At 46.6% G+C, this 19,298-nt stretch overlaps 1 protein-coding gene across 2 annotated transcripts in view; it reads right to left on the reverse strand.

Moving 5' to 3' along the window:
* LOC124125992 overlaps window positions 1-19,298 on the reverse strand; it is a 65,030-nt gene that overhangs the window by 7,722 nt on the left and 38,010 nt on the right. The window contains exons 10-16 of one of the 2 annotated variants that reach the window (XM_048390884.1): window positions 11,483-11,569; window positions 11,242-11,336; window positions 10,943-11,050; window positions 7,849-7,909; window positions 7,402-7,485; window positions 5,237-5,301; window positions 4,952-5,023 (exon numbers count right to left, since the gene is read on the reverse strand). In XM_048390884.1, coding sequence (XP_048246841.1) covers window positions 4,952-5,023; window positions 5,237-5,301; window positions 7,402-7,485; window positions 7,849-7,909; window positions 10,943-11,050; window positions 11,242-11,336; window positions 11,483-11,569 — 572 coding nt within the window. The remainder of the gene's footprint in view (window positions 1-4,951; window positions 5,024-5,236; window positions 5,302-7,401; window positions 7,486-7,848; window positions 7,910-10,942; window positions 11,051-11,241; window positions 11,337-11,482; window positions 11,570-19,298) is intronic. The other variant, XM_048390885.1, reaches the window with a different exon arrangement.

The following is a 19,298-nucleotide window of genomic DNA, read 5'->3' on the forward strand; positions in this document are numbered from 1 at the left end:
TTCGCACTGTTGAATGTTTCCTTTTCTACGCTGTTTTAAGGTTGAATGGTTGTCTATAGTCTGTGCTTTATCCATTGCTTAACGATTTCCGTCCAGGAGGTCCCAGTTTCACCATTCCTCTCACGTAGAGGAAAATTCGGCGTTTCTTATCGTTCAAACGCCTCAGTTTACGAGGTGTTTTCAAAATATGAATCAAACTAGACGCGTGGCGTTGACTCGGCATTCTCTTCTGACTGTTAGACTGATATAGTAGTGATGGGTATTTATGCCTAATCGTTCTGCTCACGATCATCATCCTCCTCCTCGTCATCACCGTCGTTATCCTCTGCAACGCTATCAGATTCAGTCTCACTTTCTATTTCCGGCATATCCATCAAAGGCAGGATCTCTTTCATCTTGGGTTTTAGGAGGAGTTTGATTTTATTTTTGAGAACGGATTGTTCCGTGGAAGGATTCATGTCTCCCAGGTTGTATAGCATGTTTTGAAACAGAGGTGCCTCTTTAAAGTACGTGGTATATTCCATCGCATAGTTGAGAGTACTACGCACTAGATCCTCCCACCTCAGTTTCAATCTTCTCTCAATCCATTCTTGCGTTCGTCCCTGTCGCTCGTACTGTTTTTTCTGCAGTTTCATCTTGTCATGAAACGTATCGTACACCTGTTTCCAGATGCGTTGTAAGCCTACATTTTGCCACTCCTCGGCTTCCATATTAGTGAATGTTGACTTCCCACGTGGAGGTTTGACGGCAAGACCACTGCCTTTCTGGGAAGAGGCTAGGTCGTCAAAGTCACTGTCATCGTCATCACTCTCGAGTCTGGCACGCTTTCTCTTAGGTTGAAGGCTATTGGCCGGACACCAGTGTTTGATATGTCGCTGTAGATCGTGCATGTTATCTATCAGCACCCCGCAATCTGCGCAAGCCGTGGCCATAGTCAATGATGTCGCACTACTCGTGTCTGAATCGGTTTCAATTGGAGTGAGCTGATGTTGGGACAATCTCTCTTCTTGTGTCAGAGGACTATCCAGAGATTCTGTTGTAGTCAACTTCTCCCTACGCAGATCAGGTTCAGACTGTGCTGTTGTTCTCCTGTTTTCCTCATTTATGAGGTTAACATGCAGTCGATCCTTATCTTTGGTGGTAGGTTTTAGATCGATGGTGAGTTGTCCATAGGGTGTTTCAGCAACCTTTTCATACATAGCCATAAAGTGATCCATATGTTCGGTGAAAATTCTACGAGCGAAGAGTTTGATTTGCTGTTTATCTATGGGGGAATGAAACAGGGTGACATAATGCGCGTTAAAAGCAATGTCTCTCGATTCCTTACCTCTCGGAAACAGATTTTGTATCAAGAGAAAGATCAATACATTCTTGTGATGTGAGGTTTGAGTAAACAGCCGCGAAATACGCTTGTCGTGCTTTGCTTCGGCCAGGAAATCATCTAGGACCAACACGTTCTGTTGACGAGCATCAAAGTTATCCTCGTCCAAGATATCGTAGGGAATTCCTTTGACAAAGGTCAGCTGAGGCAGCTGTTCACCGAAGTCCTTATATAATGGCTGCCATTGAGTATAACACCAAACGATGCGGGTAGGTTGGGGTTGGATCAGGCCATTCCGGAGTACATGAGAGGTAAACACAGACTTTCCACAACCACTGGGTCCCACAACGAGCGCATTTGAGGGAATCAGGAACTTGAATTGTTCTCGAAGATCAGATATACATGGTAAATGAGGCAGCCACGAGTGGACTTGCGATGGCGGCGGCGGCGGCGGCGGATGTGCTTGAAACGGCGGGTTGGCTTGACGCAGCAGCGGCGGTTGGTGGACTTGCGGCGGCGGCGGCGGCGGCGGATGTGCTTGAAACGGCGGGTTGGCTTGACGCAGCGGCGGCGGTGGGTGGACTTGCGGCGGCGGCGGCGTTAGCGGGTGGGCTTGTAATGGCGAGTGGACTTGCGGCGGCGGGTGGGCTTGTAACGGCGGCGGTATGCTATGTTTATTTCTCCTGTGTCGTAACATGACATCTCTCCTTGAAAACATTTTTTCACAGTCCGGACAGGTGGCAACCCCCATGGTGATCCAATACGGTGTGCGATTAGAGGGTATGAAGCTTTCTTATATACCCTTGACTCTGTTGACGCTTCAAGGCAGCAAGTGCCCGTTCCACCACAGCCTTCACCTCCGACACATGTTGTATTTTCACGGGTTGGGGTGTTGTCTTCGATCCCTGTTTGGTTGTCATCGTTTTCATTTTAGGTGTTACCTGTCTCTTCTTTGTCTTCAGCGTCGACTTCTTGGCTGCTTGTGGTTTCTTTCTCTGTTGTGATTTTCTCAACGTAGTCTTCCTAAATATATCTCTAGGGTCAAGTCTAATCTCTGATGCTTTCTTCATGTTGTTCACGTCCAATCCGTTTGCTGGCGAGAGTAAAACTGTTTGTCGGGCTACACTACTGTAGAGTTTATACTGTCTTACACGTGCAGGGATTCTTGGAAGCACACTTGTGAGTATGTTAAAAAAGCGATCATATTAGTATATAGTCTTCGTCATACTACACCCGTGAAGGTCCCGGGTTATAGAATCGACCTTCAGTAACCCATGCTTATCGGCGACTGACGGCGGGGATCGGTTGGTCAGTCTCGCCGACTCGGATGACACGTGCCATCGGTTCCTAGTTGCACAGATCGCTGCTCATGCTGTTGATCACTGGATTGTCTGGTCCAAGCTCGTTTATTGACAGACCACCGTCCTAGAGCTGGAATAATGCCGAGTGTGGCGTAAAACTAAATTCACTCACTCACTGATACCAATACATCTAAAAAGTAATGTCATCATCATTTAAATGGTGAGTTTAAACGCGTATTTTACCCTTACAAGGACGAGTGCATTCCACACACCCTTCCTGTTATCCAATGTGTCACTGTTTACAGTTCGGGCGAACATAACCCTATAGACATGTGTGCGGGCGAGTTCATTCATCAGAAATCTGTCATTTACGATGTGTTTATAAATATGAACTGCTAACCACGCTCATAGTCATGTTGCGTGTCGTGGTTATAACCGTAATTGATCTATTGAAAGGTGTCATACATTCGTGTTCGGATATAGGTACAACATCTACACGCACATACTTTCCTACATCATTCAAATGTATTAAATACCGGATACGTTTAATAGACACCATCGGAAGAAAGGTTTAATGAGGGGAATACCCATATATATATCCTCTCTGAAATAACTCCCTTTTAAAATAACAAATGTACAACACATGTTCCCTAACGTATCATAAATACGGGACACTGGTCACACAATTTATGAATGGGAAGCTTCAGGCGAGGCTGGTATGTTAACATTAATTGTAAGGCCGGGGTAGTGTATGTTGACATTGTTATGGGCGGCCGGTCGCTTAGTCTCTCTGCTATCCATTAGCTCGTTCTTGCGCGCTAAACGTAAACTGCTAGCTTGCTGATTGCGTAGTCTTATCTATTTTGTCTATATTTTTTTTTTCCATACAGGTTGTCCAACGTTCATGGTGTACAACGTGTAGACCGTATAAGATGGATTTGATCCAGCTAGACGTACATTTTTTTTTCCCTACCTACATTACCCGGCGTATATCGTGTTCAACACACACCCTGCATTCATCAAACCAGCTCGCAAGCTCTCGCGAGCGCGGTCAATTTGAAACGACTACGTGAGTTGTACACTAATTGTAATTTCTTCTAACGCCTAAAATAAAAGAAACCATTACGACCGATAAACAATTTGAAACGACGTGGTCACGTGAGTTATCAAGCGCGCTCGTTTCAAACTGGGCTGCTTGTCTATTCAGGGCAGCACGCCATACGCATAGCTCTATTGAATATCCTTTACTTTTTTTTTTGTTTACTTACGAATTCTTTTCTGTCTTATAAACACACCTTTCATTCCCCGCTCTTTCCCGACGCGCTGTTGATGCATGAGTCATCCTATCCGATCACGTGACTTGGATCAGCCAATCACCTTCCCTATTTTTCACTCAACCTCCCTCAACCAAAACCAGCTCCTGCCTGGTGACTCTATACTACTCACTTCGCAGATTTACATCGGACACTACAGCACCAAGATCCTGAAGATGGCTCCAAGAAAGAAAAGAAATGTTGGAGGACAGAAGGCAAAGAAGAGACCTCCCAGCACTCCTCAACAATCTCAAGTGCCAGAAGACTCCTCTGTGCCTCCTCCTGAAGATGCAGAGACGGAGAATAGGCCTATTCAGGCCCCAATCTCTGCTCAACCACATCCTGCATCTTGTTGCATAGTTTGTTGCTGGAGCATAAAAACACAGCCCAGGGCTGCAGCGTTGCGATGAAGTTGCTCCATGTCTAGTACTGTCAGGAGGTGCAGCCCGCTTTTATACTCGACTGCCGATTTTGGCGACAAATCCGACCAGTATTGGGACAGTGTCTGATTACCCTACGAATAGTAACCGATGTGTGGGGTTGGTGTCGGGAGAGTGATGGAAGTGTCAGATTAGTGTCAGGTTACCCTCGAATTACAATCCGACCGCAATCGGATCAATCGGACGCCGCCGATGAAAATGGGCCGCTACCAGTCTTTCATCCCATTACCCCAATCAATGTTGGATCTCTATCGGATTTTACGGTAAACGGGGACCCAAAAAAGAGGATGTCAGGTGAATTTTCATCGAAACTTTTGCAAAAATGGGATCAGATGGGCTTCAGATCAGGTTCCGATAGTTAGTGGAATGGGGGTATTACTTACAATCAATCTACCCTAGACTATTTTGAACTTACATATATATGCTTAAGTCAAATAATTGAAAGAAATCAGCGCTACGCATAACGTTTGCATTGATACAGCTGATAAAATGGATGAGATCAAATAACGTGTTTATCGAACGCAGAAATGACATTACGTTGGAATAATAAAAGAGGAACTGGACTATTTGACTTACCCATAATAATGCAAGCCTGTATCCACGACCAGTCTGCAAGCCCGGAATATTTCTAGACTGTATCGGCCCATGCTGCAATACAGAGTACGCAGTGGAGGAAATCGTCATGGCCCTCGGTGTAACAGCAGAACACCAGAAGCAGTAAACTGGTTAGGCCAGAGAAAAGTAAGATACATACAGTTGGCGAGTGAACTCACAGTTGAAGAGAAGGGGAATGTACGTACATGTGGTGGGTGTACGCACAGTTCAAATGGAGAGGTACATACAGATAATGGGTGTACTCACAGTTCAATGTCGGACTGATAGAGGTTAAGTTCTTCTCCAAGGGACTCAGCGTACGTTGCCCAACCCTGCAGTAAATATATAACGTCAACGCCCCAGAATAACTAGTCTCGATTAACCGCTGAAACATATTCCATTGGGCGAAAAAGGCAAAATAGGGATGAAAATTATGTGAATGGATAACTGAAAGTCAGTGATCACACCAGGTGTCCGTGAAAAGGGGGCGCATGTTCTTCCCTGTTCTGAACAATCGCTTCACCCATACCATACTCACCTCTGTATAGTTTACCCTCTGTGTAACAATCGCTTCACCCATACCATACTCACCTCTGTATAGTTTACCCTCTGTGTAACGATCACTTCACCCATACCATACTCACCTCTGTATAGTTTACCCTCTGTGTAACAATCGCTTCACCCATACCATACTCACCTCTGTATAGTTTACCCTCTGTGTAACAATCGCTTCACTCATACCATACTCACCTCTGTATAGTTTACCCTCTGTGTAACAATCGCTTCACCCATACCATACTCACCTCTGTATAGTTTACCCTCTGTGTAACAATCGCTTCACCCATACCATACTCACCTCTGTATAGTTTACCCTCTGTGTAACAATCGCTTCACCCATACCATACTCACCTCTGTATAGTTTACCCTCTGTGTAACAATCGCTTCACCCATACCATACTCACCTCTGTATAGTTTACCCTCTGTGTAACAATCGCTTCACCCATACCATACTCACCTCTGTATAGTTTACCCTCTGTGTAACAATCGCTTCACCCATACCATACTCACCTCTGTATAGTTTACCCTCTGTGTAACGATTCCTTCACCCATACCATAATCACCTCTGTATAGTTTACCCTCTGTGTAACAATCACTTCACCCATACCATACTCACCTCTGTATAGTTTACCCTCTGTGTAACCATTCCTTCACCCATACAGTACTCACCTCTGTATAGTTTACCCTCTGTGTAACAATCACTTCACCCACACAGTACTCACCTCTGTATAGTTAACCCTATGTGTAACGATCACTTAACCCATACAGTACTCACCTCTGTATAGTTAACCCTCTGTGTAACGATCACTTCACCCACACGGTACTCACCTCTGTATAGATTACCCTCTGTGTAACAATCACTTCACCGCCACGGTACTCACCTCTGTATAGATTACCCTCTGTGTAACAATCACTTCACCTACACAGTACTCACCTCTGTATAGTTAACCCTCTGTGTAACAATCACTTCACCCACACAGTACTCACCTCTGTATAGTTTACCCTCTGTGTAACAACCGCTTCACCCATACCATACTCACCTCTGTATAGCTTACCCTCTGTGTAACAATCACTTCACCTACACAGTACTCACCTCTGTATAGTTAACCCTCTGTGTAACAATCACTTCACCCACACAGTACTCACCTCTGTATAGTTTACCCTCTGTGTAACAACCGCTTCACCCATACCATACTCACCTCTGTATAGATTACCCTCTGTGTAACGATCACTTCACCCACACGGTACTCACCTCTGTATAGTTTACCCTCTGTGTAACAATAACTTCACCCATACCGTACTCACCTCTGTATAGTTTACCCTCTGTGTAACGATCACTTCACCCACACGGTACTCACCTCTGTATAGATTACCCTCTGTGTAACAATCGCTTCACCCATACCATACTCACCTCTGTATAGTTTACCCTCTGTGTAACGATCACTTCACCCACACGGTACTCACCTCTGTATAGTTTACCCTCTGTGTAACGATCACTTCACCCATACCGTACTCACCTCTGTATAGTTTACCCTCTGTGTAACGATCACTTCACCCACACGGTACTCATCTTTGTATAGTTTACCCCATGTGTAACAATCACTTCACCTATACAGTACTCACCTCTGTATAGTTAACCCTCTGTGTAACAATCGCTTCACCTTTCATCATGTTGTAATCATTGTCAACCCCAGGGAAAAAAGCTGGACTTAGATTTGATTGATAACGATCTGAACCAGTGAGGGTAATTGAGCGAACTTTGGGAACATACTCACTATGCTAAATTCTGTTTCAGTGTCAACACATGTGTACATCATGTGTACAGTAGTTTTACAAGTACAGTAACACGTGAAGGTGCTGGAAACACTTCCTACCTCGACATAAGCTGTGTAGTAGGGGAATTGGAATCCCGTATTGCGCCGGAAACTAGGCAGACTTGCTTTCAGCGCGTAGCTGATCTGCAATCACAGAAAGTGTATCCAGATTTCACGGGGATATACGCCAACGGCTTCTATAGTGCATGTGTGAGGTGGTGTATAAAGCTGTGGAGAGCTGATAGTCCGAACCCATTGATCATGGGTTCGAATCCCAGATTCATTCTTATTGTGATCTAAATCATCTACGTCACTTTTGGATTGCCCCCAACAAAAAGCTGCTGCGCCGTTATATAACGGTAATTCTGATCATACCACCAACCCACAAAGCAATACTTACAATTAAACTTGCAGATAACACGAGCTGAACTGACTTGTCTGGGTGTCTGGGGTTTTGTTTCAGTGTCTACTGTTATGGCAATAGATAATATGCCGAACATGCATTACCTGGAGATGATGGCCAGGTTTCGACTCATGAAGCGTGAAAGGCACCATGACGTACGTCCCCCTGTGACAAAATAGAATAGTATTCGTCATAGGTCTAACCGTGTGTTCTATTTTAATACAGGAGTATACATCATAGGTCTAACTGTGTGTTCTAGTTTAATACAGGAGTATACATCATAGGTCTAACCGTGTGTTCTATTTTAATACAGGGGTATACATCATAGGTCTAACCGTGTGTTCTATTTTAATACAGGGGTATACATCATAGGTCTAACCGTGTGTTCTATTTTAATACAGGGGTATACATCATAGGTCTTATCGTGTGTTCTAGTTTAATACAGGAGTATACATCATAGGTCTAACCGTGTGTTCTAGTTTTATACAGGAGTATACATCATAGGTCTAACCGTGTGTTCTATTTTAATACAGGGGTATACATCATAGCTCTAACTGTGTGTTCTATTTTAATACAGGGGTATACATCATAGGTCTAACCGTGTGTTCTATTTTAATACAGGGGTATACATCATAGGTCTTATCGTGTGTTCTAGTTTAATACAGGAGTATACATCATAGGTCTAACCGTGTGTTCTAGTTTAATACAGGAGTATACATCATAGGTCTAACTGTGTGTTCTATTTTAATACAGGAGTATACATCATAGGTCTAACCGTGTGTTCTATTTTAATACAGGAGTATACATCATAGGTCTAACCGTGTGTTCTATTTTAATACAGGGGTATACATCATAGGTCTAACCGTGTGTTCTATTTTAATACAGGAGTATACATCATAGGTCTAACCGTGTGTTCTATTTTAATACAGGAGTATACATCATAGGTCTAACCGTGTGTTCTATTTTAATACAGGGGTATACATCATAGGTCTAACCGTGTGTTCTATTTTAATACAGGAGTATACATCATAGGTCTAACTGTGTGTTCTATTTTAATACAGGAGTATACATCATAGGTCTAACCGTGTGTTCTATTTTAATACAGGGTTATATATCATAGGTATAACCGTGTGTTCTATTTTAATACAGGAGTATACATCATAGGTCTAACCGTGTGTTCTATTTTAATACAGGGGTATACATCATAGGTCTAACTGTGTGTTCTATTTTAATACAGGGGTATACATCATAGGTCTAACCGTGTGTTCTATTTTAATACAGGAGTATACATCATAGGTCTAACCGTGTGTTCTATTTTAATACAGGAGTATACATCATAGGTCTAACTGTGTGTTCTATTTTAATACAGGAGTATACATCATAGGTCTAACTGTGTGTTCTATTTTGTCACAGGGGGACGTACGTCATGGTGCCTTTCACGCTTCATGAGTCGAAACCTGGCCATCACATCTCCAGGTAATGCATGTTCGGCATATTATCTATTGCCATAACAGTAACATACAATACTTAGTTAGGCCCATGACATGTACCCCTACGTTAACATACAATACTTTGTAAGGCCAATGACGTGTACCCCTACGTTAACATACAACACTTAGTTAGGCCCATGACATGTACCCCTACGTTAACATACAATACTTAGTTAGGCCCATGACGTGAACCCCTCCGTTAACATACAATACTTAGTTAGGCCCATGACGTGTACCCTTACGTTAACATACAATATTTAGTTAGGCCAATGACGTGTACCCCTACGTTAACATACAATACTTAGTTAGGCCCATGACGTGTACCCTTACGTTAACATACAATATTTAGTTAGGCCCATGACGTGTACCCCTACGTTAACATACAATACTTAGTTAGGCCCATGACATGTACCCCAACGTTAACATACAATAATTAGTTAGGCCCATCATGTGTACCCCAACGTTAACATACAATACTTAGTTAGGCCCATGACGGGTAGCCCTACGTTAACATACAATACTTAGTTAGGCCCATGACGTGTACCCCTACGTTAACATACAATACTTAGTTAGGCCCATGACATGTTCCCCTACGTTAACATACAATACATTTTTAGGCCCTTGACGTGTACCCCTGTGTTCACATACAACACTTAGTTAGGCCCATGACATGTACCCCAACGTTAACATACAATACTTAGTTAGGCCCATGACGTGGACATCTACGTTAACATACAATACTTAGTTAGGCCAGTGACGTGTACCCCTACGTTAACATACAATACTTAGTTAGGCCCATGACATGTACCCCTACGTTAACATACAATACTTAGTTAGGCCCATGACATGTACCCCTGTGTTCACATACACTACACAGCTAGACCCATGACGTGTACCCCTGTGTTCACATACACTACACAGCTAGACCCATGACATGTACCCCTGTGTTCACATACACTACACAGCTAGACCCATGATATGTACCCCTGTGTTCACATACACTACTTAGTTAGGCCCATGACATGTACCCCAACGTTTACATACAATACTTAGTTAGACCCATGACATGTACGCCTGTGTTCACATACACTACACAGCTAGACCCATGACATGTACCCCTGTGTTTACATACAATACTTAGTTAGGCCCATGTCATGTACCCCTGTGTTCACATACACTACACAGCTAGACCCATGACATGTACCCCTGTGTTCACATACACTACACAGCTAGACCCATGACATGCACCCCTGTGTTCACATACACTACACAGCTAGACCCATGACGTGTACCCCTGTGTTCACATACACTACACAGCTAGACCCATGACATGTACCCCTGTGTTCACATACACTACACAGCTAGACCCATGACATGTACCCCTGTGTTCACATACACTACACAGCTAGACCCTGACGCAGGTCTCCCGTGACCACCTGTACCTGCACGGTTGTATCAATATTCATGTGTTCACGCGTCAAGATTAATTTTTATAATATGGCTTAAAATGCTACATCCTTGCTTCTTCCCTTAAAGTTGGACGATTGTCTCCTAAGATTCCATTCATGCACACAGGGTGAAATAGAAACTTGATATTATAAAGACCAAGAACGCGTGGACAGTCACTGTGTTTGTATAGAGAGAGGGACAATTAGAGAAGAGAAAGTCTGTACAGTGATTACTCACAGAACCAGCTGGCCATACATACGTTTCTTGTGGTCGATGCAGATTGATAAGGAAAGTACCGGGACTTGAGCCATCCGCGGACCCAGGGATGTATTGCGCCACAGAACCATCATACGACATGGGCTCCACCCTAAACCCCACTCACAATGAAGTGCAAACATAAAATCTCAACCAGACACATGGCAGACTCGGGGCTATGTGCATTAGTGTACTAGTCGGCAGGTCACGTACGCTGCTTAAACGAAATTGTTTTGAAATGTAATATTATTTATTATTACATCTCATATTTATCTAAAGATGCAACCAAGTTTTATAACTTACTTTAATGGTAGATTAGGGAGATTAATGAACATTTCAGGCAGCCTTGGCTCCACACTCTCATTGATAATTTTCTGGTATGCTTCCAGTAATTCCTCCTGTAGAAAACATAACGATAAGGTTGAACTCAGACAGACTTATGTCATCGAAAAATATATTAAACATTAACCATACAACAGTGATAGATTCACTAACAACTGTCAATATTATACAGTGGTCATACAATATCTATGACTAATTTTACCTCTGTTTCCATATGCAATGACGTGTCGTTCTTCAACATCGCAAAGTACTCTGCAACAGATCCACTAAAATTCTGTCTTTCCATGATCTGGAGCAGAGAGCATTTTATAAAATGCCAAATATGAGAGTGTAATTTTGTTTTGTTAACTAATCCTTACATTCAGTACCATAGCCGATATCCCTTTTCTACCATACAACATGAAACCCAGAATCCTTTCTATCTTCCGAAACCCTTCTGTATCAGACCCAAACTGCTCCACCCATATTGTCTTATCTCACATTCAGTACCTGCCTCAACTCTCCTCCAACCCATATAGTCACACCACAGCTTCTACATCAGCCCGCTCCTCCAACCCATATAGTCACACCACAGCTTCTGCATCAGCCCGCTCCTCCAACCCATATAGTCACACCACAGCTTCTGCATCACAGCCCACTCCTCCAACCCATATAGTCACACCACAGCTTCTGCATCAGCCCGCTCCTCCAACCCATATAGTCACACAACAGCTTCTACATCACAGCCCACTCCTCCAACCCATATAGTCACACCACAGCTTCTACATCAGCCCGCTCCTCCAACCCATATAGTCACACCACAGCTTCTGCATAAGCCCGCTCCTCCAACCAATATAGTCACACCACAGCTTCTGCATCAGCCCGCTCCTCCAACCCATATAGTCACACCACAGCTTCTGCATCACAGCCCACTCCTCCAACCCATATAGTCACACCACAGCTACTACATCAGCCCGCTCCTCCAACCCATACAGTCACACCACAGCTTCTACATCAGCCCGCTCCTCCAACCCATATAGTCACACCACAGCTTCTGCATAAGCCCGCTCCTCCAACCCATATAGTCACACCACAGCTTCTACATCAGCCCACTCCTCCAACCCATATAGTCCCACCACAGCTACTACATCAGCCCACTCCTACAAACCCATGTAGTCACACCACAGCTTCTACATCAACCCACTCCTCCAACCCATGTAGTCACACCACAGCTTCTACATCAGCCCACTCCTCCAACCCATGTAGTCACACCACAGCTTCTACATCAGCCCACTCCTCCAACCCATATAGCCACACTACAGCTTCTGCTTCAGCCCACTCCTCCAACCCATATAGTCACACCACAGCTTCTGCATCAGCCCGTTCCACCAACCCATATAGTCACACCACAGCTTCTGCATCACAGCCCACTCCTCGAACCCATATAGTCACACCACAGCTTCTGCATCAGCCCGCTCCTCCAACCCATATAGTCACACCACAGCTTCTGCATCAGCCCGCTCCTCCAACCCATGTAGTCACATCACAGCTTCTACATCAGCCCACTCATCCAACCCATATAGTCACACCACAGCTTCTACATCAGCCCGCTCCTCCAACCCATGTAGTCACATCACAGCTTCTACATCAGCCCGTTCCTCCAACCCATACCGTCACACTACAGCTTCTACATCAGCCCGCTCCTCCAACCCATGTAGTCACACTACAGCTTCTACATCAGCCCACTCCTCCAACCCATACATTCACACTACAGCTTCTACATCAGCCCACTCATCCAACCCATATAGTCACACCACAGCTTCTACATCAGCCCACTCCTCCAACCCATATAGTCACACCACAGCTTCTACATCAGCCCGCTCCTCCAACCCATATAGTCACACTACAGCTTCTACATCAGCCCGCTCCTCCAACCCATATAGTCACACTACAGCTTCTACATCAACCCGCTCCTCCAACCCATATAGTCACACTACAGCTTCTACATCAGCCCACTGCTCAAACCCATATAGTCACACCACAGCTTCTACATCAGCCCACTCCTCCAACCCATACAGTCACACTACAACTTCTACATCAGCCAGCTCCTCGGACCCATATAGTCACACCACAGCTTCTACATCAGCCCACTCCTCCAACCCATATAGTCACACTACAGCTTCTACATCACCCCACTCCTCCAACCCATATAGTCACACCATAGCTTCTGCATCACAGCCCCCTCCTCCAACCAATACAGTCACACTACAGCTTCTACATCATCCCACTCCTCCAACCAATGTATACGTAGTCACACCACAGCTTCTACATCAGCCCACTCCTCAAACCCATATAGTCACACTACAGCTTCTTCATCAGCCCACTCCTCCAACCCATATAGTCACACCACAGCTTCTGCATCAGCCCGCTCCTCCAACCCATTTCGTCACACCACAGCTTCTGCATCACAGCCCACTCCTCGAACCCATATAGTCACACCACAGCTACTACATCAGCCCGCTCCTCCAACCCATACAGTCACACCACAGCTTCTGCATAAGCCCGCTCCTCCAACCCATATAGTCACACTACAGCTTCTACATCAGCCCACTCCTCCAACCCATATAGTCACACTACAGCTTCTACATCAGCCCACTCCTCCAACCCATATAGTCACACTACAGCTTCTACATCAGCCCACTCCTCCAACCCATGTAGTCACACCACAGCTTCTACATCAGCCCACTCCTCCAATCCATATAGCCACACTACAGCTTCTGCTTCAGCCCACTTCTCCAACCCATATAGTCACACCACAGCTTCTGCATCAGCCCGCTCCTCCAACCCATATAGTCACACCACAGCTTCTGCATCACAGCCCACTCCTCCAACCCATATAGTCACACCACAGCTTCTGCATCAGCCCGCTCCTCCAACCCATTTCGTCACACCACAGCTTCTGCATCACAGCCCACTCCTCCAACCCATATAGTCACACTACAGCTTCTTCATCAGCCCACTCCTCCAACCCATATAGTCACACCACAGCTTCTGCATCAGCCCGCTCCTCCAACCCATTTCGTCACACCACAGCTTCTGCATCACAGCCCACTCCTCGAACCCATATAGTCACACCACAGCTACTACATCAGCCCGCTCCTCCAACCCATACAGTCACACCACAGCTTCTGCATAAGCCCGCTCCTCCAACCCATATAGTCACACTACAGCTTCTACATCAGCCCACTCCTCCAACCCATATAGTCACACTACAGCTTCTACATCAGCCCACTCCTCCAACCCATATAGTCACACTACAGCTTCTACATCAGCCCACTCCTCCAACCCATGTAGTCACACCACAGCTTCTACATCAGCACACTCCTCCAATCCATATAGCCACACTACAGCTTCTGCTTCAGCCCACTTCTCCAACCCATATAGTCACACCACAGCTTCTGCATCAGCCCGCTCCTCCAACCCATATAGTCACACCACAGCTTCTGCATCACAGCCCACTCCTCCAACCCATATAGTCACACCACAGCTTCTGCATCAGCCCGCTCCTCCAACCCATATAGTCACACCACAGCTTCTGCATCAGCCCGCTCCTCCAACCCATGTAGTCACATCACAGCTTCTACATCAGCCCGCTCCTCGAACCCATATAGTCACACCACAGCTTCTATATCAGCCCGCTCCTCCAACCCGTACTGTCACACTACAGCTTCTACATCAGCCCGCTCCTCCAACCCATGTAGTCACACTACAGCTTCTACATCAGCCCGCTCCTCCAACCCATACAGTCACACTACAGCTTCTACACCAGCCCACTCATCCAACCCATATAGTCACACCACAGCTTCTACATCAGCCCACTCCTCCAACCCATATAGTCACACCACAGCTTCTACATCAGCCCGCTCCTCCAACCCATATAGTCACACTACAGCTTCTACATCAGCCCGCTCCTCCAACCCATACAGTCACACTACAGCTTCTACATCAGCCGACTCATCCAACCCATATAGTCACACTACAGCTTCTACATCAGCCCACTCCTCCAACCCATATAGTCACACCACAGCTTCTACATCAGCCCGCTCCTCCAACCCATATAGTCACACTACAGTTACTACATCAGCCCGCTCCTCCAACCCACATAGTCACACCACAGCTTCTACATCAGCCCGCTCCTTCAACCCATATAGTCACACTACAGCTTCTACATCAGCCCACTCCTCCAACCCATGTAGTCACATCACAGCTTCTACATCAGCCCGCTCCTCCAACCCATATAGTCACACCACAGCTTCTACATCAGCCCACTCCTCCAACCCATATAGTCACACCACAGCTTCTACATCAGCCCACTCCTCCAACCCATATAGTCACACCACAGCTTCTACATCAGCCCACTCCTCCAACCCATATAGTCCCACCACAGCTACTACATCAGCCCACTCCTACAAACCCATGTAGTCACACAACAGCTTCTACATCAACCCACTCCTCCAACCCATGTAGTCACACCACAGCTTCTACATCAGCCCACTCCTCCAACCCATGTAGTCACACCACAGCTTCTACATCAGCCCACTCCTCCAACCCATATAGCCACACTACAGCTTCTGCTTCAGCCCACTCCTCCAACCCATATAGTCACACCACAGCTTCTGCATCAGCCCGCTCCACCAACCCATATAGTCACACCACAGCTTCTGCATCACAGCCCACTCCTCGAACCCATATAGTCACACCACAGCTTCTGCATCAGCCCGCTCCTCCAACCCATATAGTCACACCACAGCTTCTGCATCAGCCCGCTCCTCCAACCCATGTAGTCACATCACAGCTTCTACATCAGCCCACTCATCCAACCCATATAGTCACACCACAGCTTCTACATCAGCCCGCTCCTCCAACCCATGTAGTCACATCACAGCTTCTACATCAGCCCGTTCCTCCAACCCATACCGTCACACTACAGCTTCTACATCAGCCCGCTCCTCCAACCCATGTAGTCACACTACAGCTTCTACATCAGCCCACTCCTCCAACCCATACATTCACACTACAGCTTCTACATCAGCCCACTCATCCAACCCATATAGTCACACCACAGCTTCTACATCAGCCCACTCCTCCAACCCATATAGTCACACCACAGCTTCTACATCAGCCCGCTCCTCCAACCCATATAGTCACACTACAGCTTCTACATCAGCCCGCTCCTCCAACCCATATAGTCACACTACAGCTTCTACATCAGCCCGCTCCTCCAACCCATATAGTCACACTACAGCTTCTACATCAGCCCACTGCTCAAACCCATATAGTCACACCACAGCTTCTACATCAGCCCACTCCTCCAACCCATACAGTCACACTACAACTTCTACATCAGCCAGCTCCTCGGACCCATATAGTCACACCACAGCTTCTACATCAGCCCACTCCTCCAACCCATATAGTCACACTACAGCTTCTACATCACCCCACTCCTCCAACCCATATAGTCACACCATAGCTTCTGCATCACAGCCCCCTCCTCCAACCAATACAGTCACACTACAGCTTCTACATCATCCCACTCCTCCAACCAATGTATACGTAGTCACACCACAGCTTCTACATCAGCCCACTCCTCAAACCCATATAGTCACACTACAGCTTCTTCATCAGCCCACTCCTCCAACCCATATAGTCACACCACAGCTTCTGCATCAGCCCGCTCCTCCAACCCATTTCGTCACACCACAGCTTCTGCATCACAGCCCACTCCTCGAACCCATATAGTCACACCACAGCTACTACATCAGCCCGCTCCTCCAACCCATACAGTCACACCACAGCTTCTGCATAAGCCCGCTCCTCCAACCCATATAGTCACACTACAGCTTCTACATCAGCCCACTCCTCCAACCCATATAGTCACACTACAGCTTCTACATCAGCCCACTCCTCCAACCCATATAGTCACACTACAGCTTCTACATCAGCCCACTCCTCCAACCCATGTAGTCACACCACAGCTTCTACATCAGCCCACTCCTCCAATCCATATAGCCACACTACAGCTTCTGCTTCAGCCCACTTCTCCAACCCATATAGTCACACCACAGCTTCTGCATCAGCCCGCTCCTCCAACCCATTTAGTCACACCACAGCTTCTGCATCACAGCCCACTCCTCCAACCCATATAGTCACACCACAGCTTCTGCATCAGCCCGCTCCTCCAACCCATTTCGTCACACCACAGCTTCTGCATCACAGCCCACTCCTCCAACCCATATAGTCACACTACAGCTTCTTCATCAGCCCACTCCTCCAACCCATATAGTCACACCACAGCTTCTGCATCAGCCCGCTCCTCCAACCCATTTCGTCACACCACAGCTTCTACATCACAGCCCACTCCTCGAACCCATATAGTCACACCACAGCTACTACATCAGCCCGCTCCTCCAACCCATACAGTCACACCACAGCTTCTGCATAAGCCCGCTCCTCCAACCCATATAGTCACACTACAGCTTCTACATCAGCCCACTCCTCCAACCCATATAGTCACACTACAGCTTCTACATCAGCCCACTCCTCCAACCCATATAGTCACACTACAGCTTCTACATCAGCCCACTCCTCCAACCCATGTAGTCACACCACAGCTTCTACATCAGCACACTCCTCCAATCCATATAGCCACACTACAGCTTCTGCTTCAGCCCACTTCTCCAACCCATATAGTCACACCACAGCTTCTGCATCAGCCCGCTCCTCCAACCCATATAGTCACACCACAGCTTCTGCATCACAGCCCACTCCTCCAACCCATATAGTCACACCACAGCTTCTGCATCAGCCCGCTCCTCCAACCCATATAGTCACACCACAGCTTCTGCATCAGCCCGCTCCTCCAACCCATGTAGTCACATCACAGCTTCTACATCAGCCCGCTCCTCGAACCCATATAGTCACACCACAGCTTCTATATCAGCCCGCTCCTCCAACCCGTACTGTCACACTACAGCTTCTACATCAGCCCGCTCCTCCAACCCATGTAGTCACACTACAGCTTCTACATCAGCCCGCTCCTCCAACCCATACAGTCACACTACAGCTTCTACACCAGCCCACTCATCCAACCCATATAGTCACACCACAGCTTCTACATCAGCCCACTCCTCCAACCCATATAGTCACACCACAGCTTCTACATCAGCCCGCTCCTCCAACCCATATAGTCACACTACAGCTTCTACATCAGCCCGCTCCTCCAACCCATACAGTCACACTACAGCTTCTACATCAGCCGACTCATCCAACCCATATAGTCACACTACAGCTTCTACATCAGCCCACTCCTCCAACCCATATAGTCACACCACAGCTTCTACATCAGCCCGCTCCTCCAACCCATATAGTCACACTACAGTTACTACATCAGCCCGCTCCTCCAACCCACATAGTCACACCACAGCTTCTACATCAGCCCGCTCCTTCAACCCATATAGTCACACTACAGCTTCTACATCAGCCCACTCCTCCAACCCATGTAGTCACATCACAGCTTCTACATCAGCCCGCTCCTCCAACCCATATAGTCACACCACAGCTTCTACATCAGCCCACTCCTCCAACCCATATAGTCACACCACAGCTTCTACATCAGCCCACTCCTCCAACCCATATAGTCACACTACAGCTTCTACATCAGCCCGCTCCTCCAACCCATATAGTCACACCACAGCTTCTACATCAGCCCACTCCTCCAACCCATATAGTCACACCACAGCTTCTACATCAGCCCACTCCTCCAACCCATATAGTCACACCACAGCTTCTACATCAGCCCGCTCCTCCAACCCATATAGTCACACCACAGCTTCTGCATCACCGCCCACTCCTCCAACCCATGTAGTCACACCACAGCTTCTACATCAGCCCACTCCTCCAACCAATAGAGTCACACCACAGCTTCTACATCAGCCCACTCCTCCAACCAATATAGTCACACCACAGCTTCTACATCAGCC

Source organism: Haliotis rufescens, unplaced genomic scaffold (genome assembly GCF_023055435.1).
Source record: "Haliotis rufescens isolate VD_foot unplaced genomic scaffold, xgHalRufe1.0.p SCAF_9, whole genome shotgun sequence".
Taxonomy (NCBI): domain Eukaryota; kingdom Metazoa; phylum Mollusca; class Gastropoda; order Lepetellida; family Haliotidae; genus Haliotis; species Haliotis rufescens.